This window comes from Podarcis muralis, chromosome 8 (assembly GCF_964188315.1).
Source record: "Podarcis muralis chromosome 8, rPodMur119.hap1.1, whole genome shotgun sequence".
Classification (NCBI taxonomy): Eukaryota; Metazoa; Chordata; class Lepidosauria; order Squamata; family Lacertidae; genus Podarcis; species Podarcis muralis.
Genome location: NC_135662.1, coordinates 30,323,580 through 30,337,739, shown reverse-complemented (window position 1 = coordinate 30,337,739; position 14,160 = coordinate 30,323,580). Strand labels below are relative to the sequence as shown.

Genomic DNA, 14,160 nt, shown 5'->3' with positions numbered 1-14,160 from the left:
TCAGGGGGTGATGGAACATAGAAACAGTCATCCCAAGTGGCTGAGTTTGGACCAGTAAGTCTGCTCTTGAAACCGCACTTTCAGAAGTCACAGCCATTATAGTCTTAGAAATCCAAAATTTAGATATCTGTAGAAAGGCGCTCTCTAGGGGAACAACAAGGGCAGAGATGGTGAAGCTACTTGAAAAGAGAGGCAGGATTCAGGAAGGTTGTGCTTGGTACTAGAGCATAAAAGAACACAGGTTTATTGATACTTTGTAAACTGATTTGAGCCTTTTTACAATCAAAAGGTGTATAAATTTTATTAAATAAAACAAAACAAAACATTGTTGGTCCATTAGTAGTTTTGTGTTGTGCTGATTAGGGATGTGGGGTGTGAATCTTTTCCTGCTCAGATTGCAAAATGGACTCGCCTGATTTGATCAGTGGTTGACTTGAAAAATTGCAGCCTCGTGGAATCATTTGAGAGGCGGTTGGAGGGTTCTGTTCTGCCTCTGTTCATTAATATTTTTTTTCCTTTCTGAAAATAGGGCACATCGCTTGCCTCAGCCTGTAGCACATGAGACTTTTTGCTGCTGTGCACTTTGAATGCACTTACAGCAAGTCCGCTTGTGAGGCATGGAGCCTTGATGGTGTCCTGTTGCTTTAGGGAAATTATATGGCAAAAAAACATGGCTGCCCCCAATGTTTACAGTGTGGAGGCCAAGAGGGCTGGGTGTTATACTTTTAGAAGTTTAAAAGGAAGGGGGGGGGAGGGAGAGAAACAAGCATCAAACAAGTTTTAGACTACCTTTCTTGTTATTATTATTTTACCATTTGTTTTCAGGTAGATTTTTAAAAAACCCATTAAATATCTACGCGTGACAGATGTAGTCTTGTCCCTTCTGAGAACTGGGACGGACCAGACTCTTATGGGTTCATCTGTCCCTAGTCCTGATTGCATTAGGGTGGAAGGGATTATTGGCTTTTGCATGTCCTAGCAGAGCACCTAGTGTTAGGAATCCTTTCTTTTCAGTTCAGTAGAGGGTGGTGACTGGCACCGTTTTCTTTAGTCACTTGACCTTGCACTTGCAGAGAAGGTAGAGACTGAAAATAAAATGGAGGCGTGGGACAAAATGGCGGTAACTTGGCACCAACTTTTTCCACTTTCCTACAGATGAGTTTTTTTAGCCGTTATGCCTACAAAGATAGACTTGAAAGATATTGCTTAAGTAAGCAGTGCTCACTGAAATCTCTGAAACTAGGGATGTTCCTGAATAACTGTTTTATGTATTTAGAATTACTTTAGTGCCCAGCAAAGCTGAATATCAACTTTGAATCTAGCAGAATCAAAATAAATTATACTAAGAATAAAATCATAGTATAAGCAATGCAAAATAAGTTACTTAGAATTTTAATTTTTTTTTTAGCTTGGGCTTCACACAGCCGTGGATATAATCTTGTTTTTTCCGTCTATTCTCCTTCCCAAAGGAGTGGGAAAGAGCTGTGACAGAATCATTCTTGTGTCAAAAATTGCAATGCTGGAAAAAGTTACATGTCTGTAAGAGAAAGTTCTCCAAGCTGCCATTAGATCCTCGAGTGGCTGGAGCAACCCAGCCAGATGGGTGGGGTATAAATAATAAAACTATTGTTAGGCTCTCCTCTTGGCATTTTTGTCTTTGCTTTGTAGGAGTATTTCGATGGCACTCAGATATAATCTGGAAAGCTTATAGTTAACCAAAAGCTGAGTCTGCTTGCTATATATTTGGTTCCCAGAATGTTTTGCTGCATCTTGTACCGACAAAGGATGAGACAGCAGGAATAGTGCTTGGAGTGCCAGTGACTCAGAATTCCAAGAAGTCTGACAAAACGCAGGCTTGAGCTAATTTGAAAGTGTATTCCTTGCCAGTGATGGCAAAACCTCCTGTGTTTCTCCTTTACTGTGATGTCTGCTGTGTTGTCTAACAGAAAGTTTCCAGTTGGTTAAAGGCCCTAAACATGGTCAGAATAGCTCCCTGTGACTTACTTGTTGTTGTTGTTGTTGAAGAATTTATATACCACCCTGTACCCGGAGGTCTCAGGGCAGTTAAAAAGGTTAAAAAGGAATGTTTTTGCCTGCCACTTAAAGGTGTATATTTGCTATATGTGTTGAGATTTTGCAGTCACTCAGATCTATTCCAGCTGGATTTCACATTGGCCACTGACTTTGTACAGTGGTACCTCCAGTTGCAAATGGGATCTGTTCCGGAGCTCCGGCTGCAGCCCGAGGAATTTGCTGCCGGAGGTGGCGCTTCTGCACATGCGCGCAGTACATAGAGCGATTTTGCGCGTGCGGCGAAAACCTGGAAGTATACTTCCAGGTTTGCCGCTTACATATCCCAAAGTTTACATAACTGGAGGGATACATAAGCGGAGGTACGACTGTATTGGAAACATCCAATGCATTAATCAGTTGTGTGTGTTTGCATAAATTCTAACTTTCATCATCTGAAGCTGTAGGATTATTGGAAAGGTCTAACATATTACCTGCTTGCTTGACTCCTGCCCAACTTGATTTGTTAAGTCTCGACTGAAGACAAGTTGAGAGGTGATAATCTCGCTTCATTGCCTGTCCCAGTAGTTGAGGTGGTGGCGAAACCTTTATAGAAAAAGCATATTCTAGGTCCCTTAGCGTTAAGAGTTATTTGTCACTCTCCAATTTGCCATTTTGGGATTAGGTGGTCAGGCAGGCTCCAGGTACTCCTGCATTATCACTCAAAAGCTAGGATTGTATTGTTCAGCAGACTTCTTTTAATGGTGGCCTCTATCACTTGGACCTGCCTCCTTAAAAAGCAAAGACGCATTTGCTTTGGGCTTTTAAGTGCATTTTTTGGGAAGGCTTTTGAATGCTGATGGCTTCAATACTCACGAATCTTCATTGATTTTTACTGACTTGCTTTTGATTTTTAACACGTTTAAATTATAATGCTGTTTCAGATATTATAGCAGTTTTGTGTTTTCTGTTTTTATTGTCATGCACTTTGTGGGTCTGGTCTAGAGTTAAAGCTGGGATAAAACCAGAGTGGCTAAATTAATAAATAACCTGTACTGTTCTTTGTGTCTCATGAATTGCTGATGAATATAGATTATATCCAGTGCCCATATTGCCAGAGAAGATTTAATGAAAGTGCAGCTGATCGGCACATCAATTTCTGCAAAGAACAGGCAGCGCGTATTACTAATAAAGGAAAAGTGGTTACTGATTCTAAAGGGAAGCTTCCTACCCGAACGCAGGTGAATGATTATTATTTGCTCAGATGAATAATAAACCCTGCCTGAAGTGAAGTAATTCCATACTAGGGATCATCAGGAAAGGGATTAAAAGTTTAAAAGCCAGTAGCATCGTGCAGTTATACCAATCCATGGTGCAGTCACACTTGGAATACTGTGTACAGTTCTGGTCACTTCTCCCCATGAAGGGAGGAAAAGCTTCAGAAAAGGGCAACCAAAATGGTCAAGAAGATGAAGCAACTGTGCTATGAGGAAGCTGACAACAGAGGAAGGTAACTTAGAGGAAAGGCAGGTATTGGAGGACCTGTATAAAATTATGGATGGTATAGAGAAAGTTGGTAAAGAAAAGTTTTTCTCCCACTTTTATAATACAGTCATACCTTGGAAGTCAAACAGAATCTGTTCCGGAAGTCCGTTCGACTTCCAAAACATTCGGAAACCAAAGCGCGGCTCCTGCAGCCAGTCGGAAGCCGCGGAAGCCCCTTTGGATGTTCAGGTTCCAAAGAACGTTCACAAACCGGAACACTCACTTCCGGATTTGTGGTTTTCAGGAGCCAGAATGCCCAAGTACCAAGGCGTTTGGCATCCAAGGTACGACTGTCCGTATTGCTTCACAAAAAACATAGTCATATTATGGAATTTGCTGTTAGAGGAGATGGTGTTAGAGGAATTTGCTGTTAGAGGAGATGGTGTCCGTATTGCTTCACAAAAAACATAGTCATATTATGGAATTTGCTGTTAGAGGAGATGGTGATAACCACTACCCTGGATGTATTTAAAAGAGAATTAGACAGATTAATGAGGGACAAGGATATCAGTGGCTACTAGCTATGATGGCTGTGTTCTACCTCCACTATAAGAATCATGCCTGTGTGTACCAGGTGCTAGGAAATGCAGGTAGGGAGATCTCTGATGCACTCAGGTTCTGCTTGCGGGCTTCCCAGGAATGTTTGGTTAGCCACTGTGAGAATATGGGCCTTTGGCCTGATCCAGCACAGCTTTTATATTCTTGCGAACATATAAAAGGATGATCAGTCAGCCTTTACTTAAATCAGCATTGGAATATCTGGCACGTACATTGTTCTTTTCATATTAATAGGGGAGTAGACACTAGATTTTCCTGGATGAAGTGAAAAAACCACAGCATTTCGAACCCTATTTTTATGGTACATTTGCAAACACCCCGAGAGATACAGAGCTATTGATCATTACAGTATTTCAAGACATGGAACTGTATGACTGAGCTGTTCAATGACTGGTTTTTGTATCTGTTTCAGTACAAGTCGCCATCAGTAAAGAAGATGCCTCCATCAGGAATAACACCACCAGCCTCATCACGCTTACCACAACCAAGTAATGTCAATAAAATTGTTATTGTAGTTGCATATCAGGAATGCATGAGTAAATATTGCCTCAAGGCTAACAGATATAATGGCTTGGATCCTGATTTTCTTTCCATGAATGGAACACAGTTTTCATGCCACCCCATTTCCTCTATTCCTGGAGGTTGAGGAATCCTTGGTACGAGATGTCTACAGATGGCTGTTGCAGCCATTACTTTATGTGAATCAAGGACCCAAGCCATTGCAGTGTGCATGCAAACTTCTGTAGTCTTCAGGTGGTTGTTGGTCTGCACCTCCCATTATCCCTTGCATTTGGCCATATAGGCAGAAGCTAATGGGAACTGCAAACCAAACACATCTGGTCCCCCCCCCCAGCTCTCCCATGGTTTATTGGTGTTTATCTTCACGGCTGAAGAATTTCAACAGAAGGCCAATGATATATACCTTCCCATGGAGCTTGTTACTTGCAAATGTTGCTGCAGAGTTCAGTAGCAGGATTCATCTCTGATATGTACAGACATCCCTTGAGAGCTGCTGCCAGTCAGTGTAGACACTATTGAGCTAGGTAGACCAGTGGCTCAACTATGTATAGTATAACCAGAAGGTGATTGAGTGAATGCTTTGAGGCTGCATACTGTGATAAACTCTCTGTGCTCTTCTCAGTCATCACATTTTAAAAGATGAAAGATTTATTTTATTGCTTTAAAGGTGAGATGTAGAATCTTGAAAAAGGGATGCGGGTGGCGCTGTGGGTTAAACCACAGAGCCTAGGACTTGCCGATCAGAAGGTCAGCGGTTTGAATCCCCGCGACGGGGTGAGCTCCCGTTGTTCGGTCCCAGCTCCTGCCAACCTAGCAGTTTGAAATCACGTCAAGTGTAAGTAGATAAATAGGTACCGCTCCAGCAGGAAGGTAAACGGCATTACCGTGCATTGCTCTGGTTCGCCAGAAGCGGCTTAGTCATGCTGGCCGCCTGACCAATAAAGCGAGATGAGCGCCGCAACCCCAGAGTCAGTCACGACTGGGGTCCCTTTACCTTTACCTAGAATCTTGAAAACAATTGTGTAGTGCTTTCAGGCCTGTTACTAAGGAAGTATTACCGCTAGGAGGGTAGGAGATGAGAAGAAGCTACGCTTTCAAGACACGGTACATTGCCTCTCTTGCTTTCTTGCGGTGCCTGTTGTGGCTGCTTCTTGTAGTCATTTAAAACCACACAAAGAAACTATGATGCTTGTTCGTCCTGACTTGAGATGAACATTTCAGTGATTGGGTAGGAAGATGATGTATCAAACAGTGGGCAATGCTGGAAAACAGACAGATTTATTTTTAAACATTTGCATGGCTACTGTAAAAAACATTAAATTATGACTTGTAGGGCAGCTAGCCTTGCTTGTGGTATTGATTTGCTTCCTGAATAATGAGTCAGCATGTTCTATTGCACAGAGCTTTGGGTTTGGATGGGGAAACCTGGCTTGAAATCTAGTTGGCTATTATGAAAAATAGGATGCTGAACTAGAACTGTATTTTTTTCTAATACAGAAAAAGTATTTTTATGTTCATAACCCCCACACAGCCTGAAGTCTTCTGGATAATTCTGGGCAAGTTATTATCTTCCATGATTGTCCTGCTAAGATGATACTAGGCAGTTACAGGGTCACTTCGGTGCTCTTTATAGTGAATAACTCTGGACTTCATTTCTCTCTGCCTCAATTAGCCAATGCTTCCTCTCCCCACTGGCCCAGCTTTGCTGCTTTCTCGGTCAAAATCTGCCTATCCTGAAGTTGCTGTTTATTTACAGCAGGGGAAGGTTGGGGAGACTCACAATTAAGGTACAGTGGTACCTCGGGTTACATACGCTTCAGGTTACAGACTCTGCTAACCCAGAAATAGTGCTTCAGGTTAAGAACTTTGCTTCAGGATGAGAACAGAAATCGTGTGGCAGCGGCATGGCAGCAGCAGGAGGCCCCATTAGCTAAAGTGGTGCTTCAGGTTAAGAACAGTTTCAGGTTAAGAACGGACCTCTGGAACGAATTAAGTACTTAACCCGAGGTACCACTGTACTTCACTAGGACTAATACATACAGTCGTACCTTGGAGGTCAAACAGCTTAGTTCCTGAACATTTTGGCTCCCGAACGTTGCAAACACGGAAGTGACTCTTCCGGTTTGCGAACTATTTTTGGAAGCCGAACGTCCGACGGGGGTTCCATGGATTCCGATTGGCTGCAGGAGCTTCCTGCAGCCAATCAGAAGCCGCGCTTTGGTTTCTGAACGTTTTGGAAGTTGAATGGACTTCCGGAACGGATTCTGTTCAGCTTCCAAGGTACAACTGTACTGGAGGAGGATAACACCCACCCAGCAGTACTGCAGCTGCAATCCCATTTGTCAGCTCTGACGTCTCCTCTTAATTCAGGGTATCAAGTCACAGAAACTCCCTCATCACATGTAGTTTCATGATGTGAAGTAAGAATAAAGTAAAGCTGCTAAGCACAGAAATGATGTTTCCGTGTTTATTCAAAAAGGTACACCTGCAAATAAAATTCTGTCTACAAGTGGGCCAGTGGGAAGTAAAATCCAAAGTTTGTCTCCAGCTCATAAAAACTCAACAAGGACAAGCCCCCTAACAGGGTAAGTGCACAGTTAACACTGTACGCATAGTATTTAATAAACACCTTTGAATACTTTGTCCTTCGTGGTGGTTTCTATGTAAGAGAGTGAATTTTATAAATACAGGGAAAACCTGTGAAGCACAATAATATTTTGTGGAAAATCGCTAGGTTGAAAATCAGTTCGTCTCACACAGATTCTCAGGCGCTGTGTCAATCAATATATTCTGTGTATTGCGATTACTCTTGCTGCTGAATGTTTGTGTGGTAGAAGCAATGGAGGAACATCAGCAGGAAGCTCTTGATATCAATAGTCAATGCTAATTTGGGCTAACGGGCCCAAACAACTGCATATTTTTCTCTTGTACTCTAGGTGGCAGTATTTGATCTCTGCATGAAAAGCAGATAAACGTATTAGCAGCAATAGGGTTTAGGGCTTATATTTGAAAATAAATTTAGACATTGTTTTTTAATTGCTGCTGATATGAGACAGTGTGTGACAATTAAAAGAATGCTATGCAGAATATGTATGTGGCTCTAGTGTATTTTGAATTTAGTATAGTGTTTGGTTGGGGCTGCTTGACTTCTGCCCTCTCATTTAGCCGAATTTTGTTTTCCCGTTTCTCCTTTGTTGTTTTAAGTCTGTTCTTGTTTAAAGGGGAAGAACCAAATCTAAAGTAGAGATTTTTATCTTTGGACAGTACGTCAAGCTACTGAACCTGGAATTGGTTTAAATAAACACCCATGAGAGACTTCAGTGTATATGACAGTTTAGTTTGTGGGTAATTATCTAACCAGAAAACAGAACCAGACTAGCAGCTGCAGTCACCTGCCCACTGGAGCCCATATGTGCAAGAGCTTCCCCATTCATTTCTGTTAGTAGTAAACTGCTCTGAACATGGAGATGAATGCTTGGAACTGCCTCTTCCCCACTGAAGTTAATGGGGAAGCCTGCAGAAATTGAATTTCATGCGCACATCTAAGCACCTCTAGAATTTGGGATCAGAGCCAGATAATTCAACATAGCAAACGTTTGCATATCAAAGGTGGAAAACTATTCCCATCTGGCAGGCCAGATCCCAACCTCTCCACCCAGGGTGCCATTTTGACAGGTGGGTGGGGCCAGCCACCTGTCGATCACCTGACATCGTGATGACACCAGTGACAGTTCTAAATGACAGCACACCTTTGGGAGGGAACTTCCTACTGCAGTTGATCCCAGTGTAACTTGTTGTCAGAGCCAATTCGTTGTTTAGGATGGTCAGTGAACCCTAATGCCTCCCTTCACACCCCAAGCACCAGTCCCCACTGGAAGCCCTGCTACATCCAGAGAGACCTCTGTGTGCACAGCAGCTTATTGTGTGTTGACACTGAATCATACCCTAAGCTTTTGCTTGCTTCAAAATTCTGCCTAATTGACTGAATTACTGTTATCTTTTAGAGGGTCCATGAAATCACGGACAGTTGCACCTACTAACGTGGCACGGAATGCTGGTATAGGTATGATGGCAAACAAAAGAAAAGCTTATAGTACTGAAAACTACTCAAACAGGTAATTAATGATTTTTGCCTTTCTAGAAGTATTTACGGCTTCCATATATCTGAAGATTAATGTCTTGTTGTTGGGGTGTTGCAGTTACACTTTAAAAAAAAACAATCCATCCTAGACACTTGATTGGGGGGGGGGAGGGATAACATCACAAATAAATACTGAAGGATAAGACAACTGGCCTTGGAATGGAATACTTAAAAGAATCACAGGCATGTTTGGTGGGGACATGAGAGGGCCTTCTCAGTGGCTGCTCCCAGACTTTGCTACTTTCTCCTAGAGAGGCTAAACTCCCTCCTTGTTCTTCCGCCCGCAAATGAAGACCTTATTCCAACAGGCTTTTGGGAACTGACGGTTTTTTAAGGAAAATATTTTAATAGTTCTGTGCTTTTTTCTTTTTTACTATCTGCATGTTAATAGTTTTCTTTTTTATATTGTTTTTATTCTATCATAGTTTAATTTAATTTGAAGCTACCTGTCTTTTATGTTTTTACATTTCTGTGTTTTATTCATGTTCCTGTATGCCTGGTCCTGGTTCTGGGGTAAAGGCAGGAAATTAACAAATGCAATAATTATTATATTCTAAGAGGCGCCTAGGGCTTGCCGATCGAAAGGTCGGCGGTTCGAATCCCCGCGGCGGGGTGCGCTCCCGCTGCTCGGTCCCAGCGCCTGCCAACCTAGCAGTTCGAAAGCACCTCCGGGTGCAAGTAGATAAATAGGGACCGCTTACCAGCGGGAAGGTAAACGGCGTTCCGTGTGCTGCGCTGGCTAGCCAGATGCAGCTTTGTCACGCTGGCCACGTGACCCGGAAGTGTCTCCGGACAGCGCTGGCCCCCGGCCTCTTGAGTGAGATGGGCGCACAACCCCAGAGTCTGTCAAGACTGGCCTGTACGGGCAGGGGTACCTTTACCTTTACTTTTAAGAGACTCAGAGGTTAACTGCTAGCATCTGCCTCTGCTTTATATATAGCACCTTGGACTTCTATTCTCTGCCCTACTCCAATGCCCACAGAATTTGAGCTTACTTGTGTCCTTTATGTCCCTTCTAGATATGACACGATCCAGACCCTTCCATATCTTTTCCCACAGGATTGCTTTAAAAATCAGGACTGTTTTCTGGGAAGAGATGGTGTAACCTTTCTGGAGAGGGGCAGATTAGGGCAGCTAGTAGTCATTTAACGGGAATGGCTTTATATCAGCTGAAATAGCATGGAAGGCATACTGAATATCACCTCCTGATCTTACAAGGGAGCCTAATGAGGTTTCCAGTTAGCAGTGCAAGAAGTACAGAATATCCTGATCAAGGAACTTCTATTTCGTGTTCCATTGGGCCCTTAGATTTGACACGAGGGCCTATTAATTTGATTCCTTCAGTTTATTCCATTGGCCTAAGGTTCTCCAGTGCTAGCATGGAGCTTGAGTTGTATAATCCAGCAAGGAAGTATTGTGGGATTTTATTTTATTTTGTAGTAAGAAGGCCATGTTTTTGGAATGATACGTTACTGAAGAACTATTGTAAAGGAAAGGTCAGAATGAATGCTTTGCAAATCACACATAAACGATTAACGTTTCTCTAATCTCTATAATGTTCTCCATTTTGAATGTTCAATGGCTGATGAAGAACTGGATATGACAGTGGAGACTGCTCATCTTCTGTCAATGGAGCAAGTTCAAAAAGCAATGAGGGAAATTCACCTGCACAGTTACCAAAATTCTGTTACGAATGCGGCGCCAAATACCCGGTGGAATCTGCAAAATTCTGCTGTGAATGTGGAGTTCGAAGAATGGTTTTGTGAACACCTTCTGTAAAACAGGATAAAAGAGAGCTCCTCTGTTTGCTATGGCTGCATGGAATTCTGCGCTGTACTTTCCCATCTGAACTTGTGCTGAAACACCATAGTAATTTTCTGAGAGCAATTCTTTTTTGTTGCAGAATAATTTATATAGATATAAATATACTGTATATAATTGATAGGTACCTGAAACTGTGCCATTCAAGAAGGTATTCTTGAGACACTGTTGGAAATATCTTTAATGGAGTGAATTAACTCAAGAAGTGGGGGGGGGGGGGATTTCATTTTGTTTTTTGTAATCCTGCTATGTATTACTGTATATTCTTACATGGTTCTCGTTATTCACCCATAATAGTGTTACAGCTGAATAAGTTCATCCAATAAGGGAATCTAGAGAATATTGGCTGCTGTAGATAACTTGATGAGTAGGTTCTCATAAACCTTACTAACAAACAAAAAAGGTTCAGATTTACCGATCTTGTTTATGATATTATTCTACCTGATTGGCATTTTTTCTGAGTCTGCTTTCAAAACATGTTATAATGTCCATTGTACAGATGCTTCCTTTGTGTGTGGTACCAGATTTTACCCAGCCAATTTTCACATTCCTTTCTTTAAATATAATTCTTAGTTTTGCAAAATAGTTCACCTTCAGATATCTATGGAATCAATTGCCAATGACAGCTTTTCCTGCAAACCTCACTATAATGAATGGAGGATGTATAAGTGGCACTCTGAATCTCATCCTTTATCAAGCTTCTCCTACACCTCTCTCTTTTTCCATTATTTGTAAAGCCCTGCTCCTTATTTTCTAAAAACAAGTAAAATCATAAGCATAGTTTTAATGTTTGTCCAGTATGGTCTAAATTATTATGCCCACTTTATAGAGTTTTGTGGCTATTGCAATGATGGTAAGATACAATAGAAAAAGAATCACTTGTTATATAATAATAATAATAATTAGTAGAAAAAATGAGTTTCAGAACATGGTACCTGAATAATGCTTTTTCTTCTTCTTTGCAGTATCTTTTGCTTAGGGGTTTTTGGTACCTTCTGCAGCCAAATCAAAATAAACTGGCTTCACAGGGAGTACATTGACCCACTGGAGCCCTTAACCTATATCAGTATTGTTGTTTGTCTTAGTAATAGCATACATTTTCACAGAAATTATTTTTCCTATGGAGAAGAGCCCTCATTTCTGCCTTTCTCAAAATCATTTTGACCTTTTTGGTTCCGGTTCCAACAGTTATTTCTAAGCCGTGGTCACATCTTACAAAAGAAACAATTTAACCTGTCAGCTGGGCACTTTGTAGTATTTGACCTGACATTAATCTAACCTTATTTTCATCTTTTCGAATGATGTGACTAATGGCAACTGGAAATACAACTGGTTGATCAAGCTACTTTTCCTGCTTCAACTTTCAAGTATGCTTGCTGGTGGTAAATTGAAGGTCCCTTATTATTAGAGTTAACAAATTCATTGATGTAGGATTGTTATTTGTGGATCTTAGGTTGCTCAGAAATGAAAAGTACAATTTTAACTGCAGTATCCAAAACCTTGTCCCCTGACCCAATTTTCAATTCCATACAAATGGCTAATATTCAGCCATTATGTAATGCTTAGTTGATGTGCTGCAGTGGCTAAATGTGGGGGAACTGAACCAGTACTGGAGAAGATGTCTAGAACTTCATAGAGGTGTGCACTATTATGCATAGCTCACATTATTCTCCCTCTTTTCTTAGGTGTCCCTTCCAGACCTTTTCTTTTTTATTAAAAAAAATTATGAATACTTTGTCTGCAATCTGTATTAGTAGATTAGTGTACTATCTTTGATTATATATAGTTACATTTTAATGGCGGGGGTAAATTCAATAATTTAGGAAGTTGCACTTTTAAAGGTTTTCATTAAAACGAAAAACTGAGCCCAATATATCATATTGCTTCATGATGAAATCACTATAATGGGCATGTTCAACCTAAACCAGAAATAATTATGTGTGTTGATTTAGTACTTGAAGGCACCGTTATAAAATCTTAAAGAGTGATTGTTCTGTGTGATGAGCTCGTCCATGTGATAGAAATCGAAAAGGCATCGACAAACCTAACCACTTATAACGAAAATGTTATTGATGTTAATGGAGAATCACATTTCTGAACCAATCAATGACATTGCATCATTTCATAATAGGGTTCTCTGTCTTTAAATGGTGGTGGTTAATCTATAAAATAATCACTTTAAACATGCAGTAACATTTTGTTTCCATATGAAAGGGTCTCCCCGTCTTCCAGTCCTCAGAATACTAAGGAAAACAAAGAGTTTTTCAAAACATTCCTTTTGCCGTTTCATTTACTAGAAAATCTGATAAGTTATATTATACATCTTGTTTATTTGCTTGAAATCTTACTTTTAAATACATTAAAGTTATGCCACAGATTTATATCTCATGTAAATGATGATACTGAGATGAGCTCAATATATTTAAGAATTCACTCAGAGTTACTTCAGGTTACTTTTAGCCACAGAGTTGACTCTACACATTTGAAAAATGTACACCTTGTATTGCCCTAATGGCAGAGCAGCACAGAGATCAGTCTTAGCATCAGAAAAGCTAATTTGTATTGTACTTAGTGGTGGAAATCTAGTGATCAATCTCTGGTATTCCACTTAATTTTTTTCGCATTTTGTGAAAGAGATGACTGGTATGTTGGAAAATTTCTGAATGATCTACATGGACCCTTTTGAGAGTCTTGTGTGGATTTTGCTTTGTTTTGGGTGAGACTTCATATGCATCTTCATTCACCAAAGATCTCAAATATTTATGTAACATAAATGCTTTCATGTGTTTCTACAGATGCTTTATTACACCTACCTAACAATACAGATTTCTTACTGCATCTGCCTGATCTTTTAATATATTGTATCCTCTATCTTTTGTAACTGTCATCTAATTTCTAGTTATTCGACCTTTTATTCTTTGCTCTGACTTGCGTTTTGGATTTTCCTAAATGTTTATTCGGATCATTGCGAAAGCAATCTGTACATGCTTGCTGTATGTTATCTAGTCCTTTGTTAACAATAAAGCAATTGTTGCATACATTTATTATTATTATTATTCTTAATGTTGCATAGTAGGTTCCTTTGTTTTGTTTTTCTGGCAGCACCCTTGCTGCTAAGTTAGTACATGAGCTGTCAAATCCTGAAATCTTTCTCAATACCTGGGTGATGTGAACTAGATGTGGGCAAGCTACTTGACACTGAATCCTGATGGGGCCAACATAATGGTCTTGTGGCTTGTCACACTATTGAAAGGGTTCATCATTCCCTGATCAAGCAAGCTGACCTAAAGTTTGAGGCTGGGTATTCATGTGCAATAGAAATTGTTAAAGTATATAGTGTGCTATTAACTGGGTCCCTGCAGCTTAAGCTTATATGCAAGTCAAACCCCCAATATTTTGTTTATTTTTATTTAAAATATTTATGTTTTATTAAATATACAAAATTGTTTACATCAAAAATCCATCCAACTCAATATGAAAGAAATACACACAATTTAAAGCAGCAGCATGAATGAGGAAAGCAGTAAAAAATCAGTTAAAATTAAGAACAAACCAAGCAGCCACCA

The 14,160-nt window shown here is 40.4% G+C and overlaps 1 protein-coding gene across 1 annotated transcript in view; it reads left to right on the top strand.

Moving 5' to 3' along the window:
* Positions 1-13,634, top strand: part of ZC2HC1A (zinc finger C2HC-type containing 1A) — a 36,158-nt gene extending 22,524 nt beyond the window's left edge. The window contains exons 5-9 of the mRNA XM_028736641.2: positions 3,103-3,251; positions 4,526-4,601; positions 7,112-7,217; positions 8,637-8,747; positions 10,365-13,634. Of these exons, the coding sequence (XP_028592474.2) occupies positions 3,103-3,251; positions 4,526-4,601; positions 7,112-7,217; positions 8,637-8,747; positions 10,365-10,539 (617 nt within the window). The 3' untranslated portion in view covers positions 10,540-13,634. The remainder of the gene's footprint in view (positions 1-3,102; positions 3,252-4,525; positions 4,602-7,111; positions 7,218-8,636; positions 8,748-10,364) is intronic.
* The last annotated feature ends 526 nt before the right edge of the window (positions 13,635-14,160 follow it).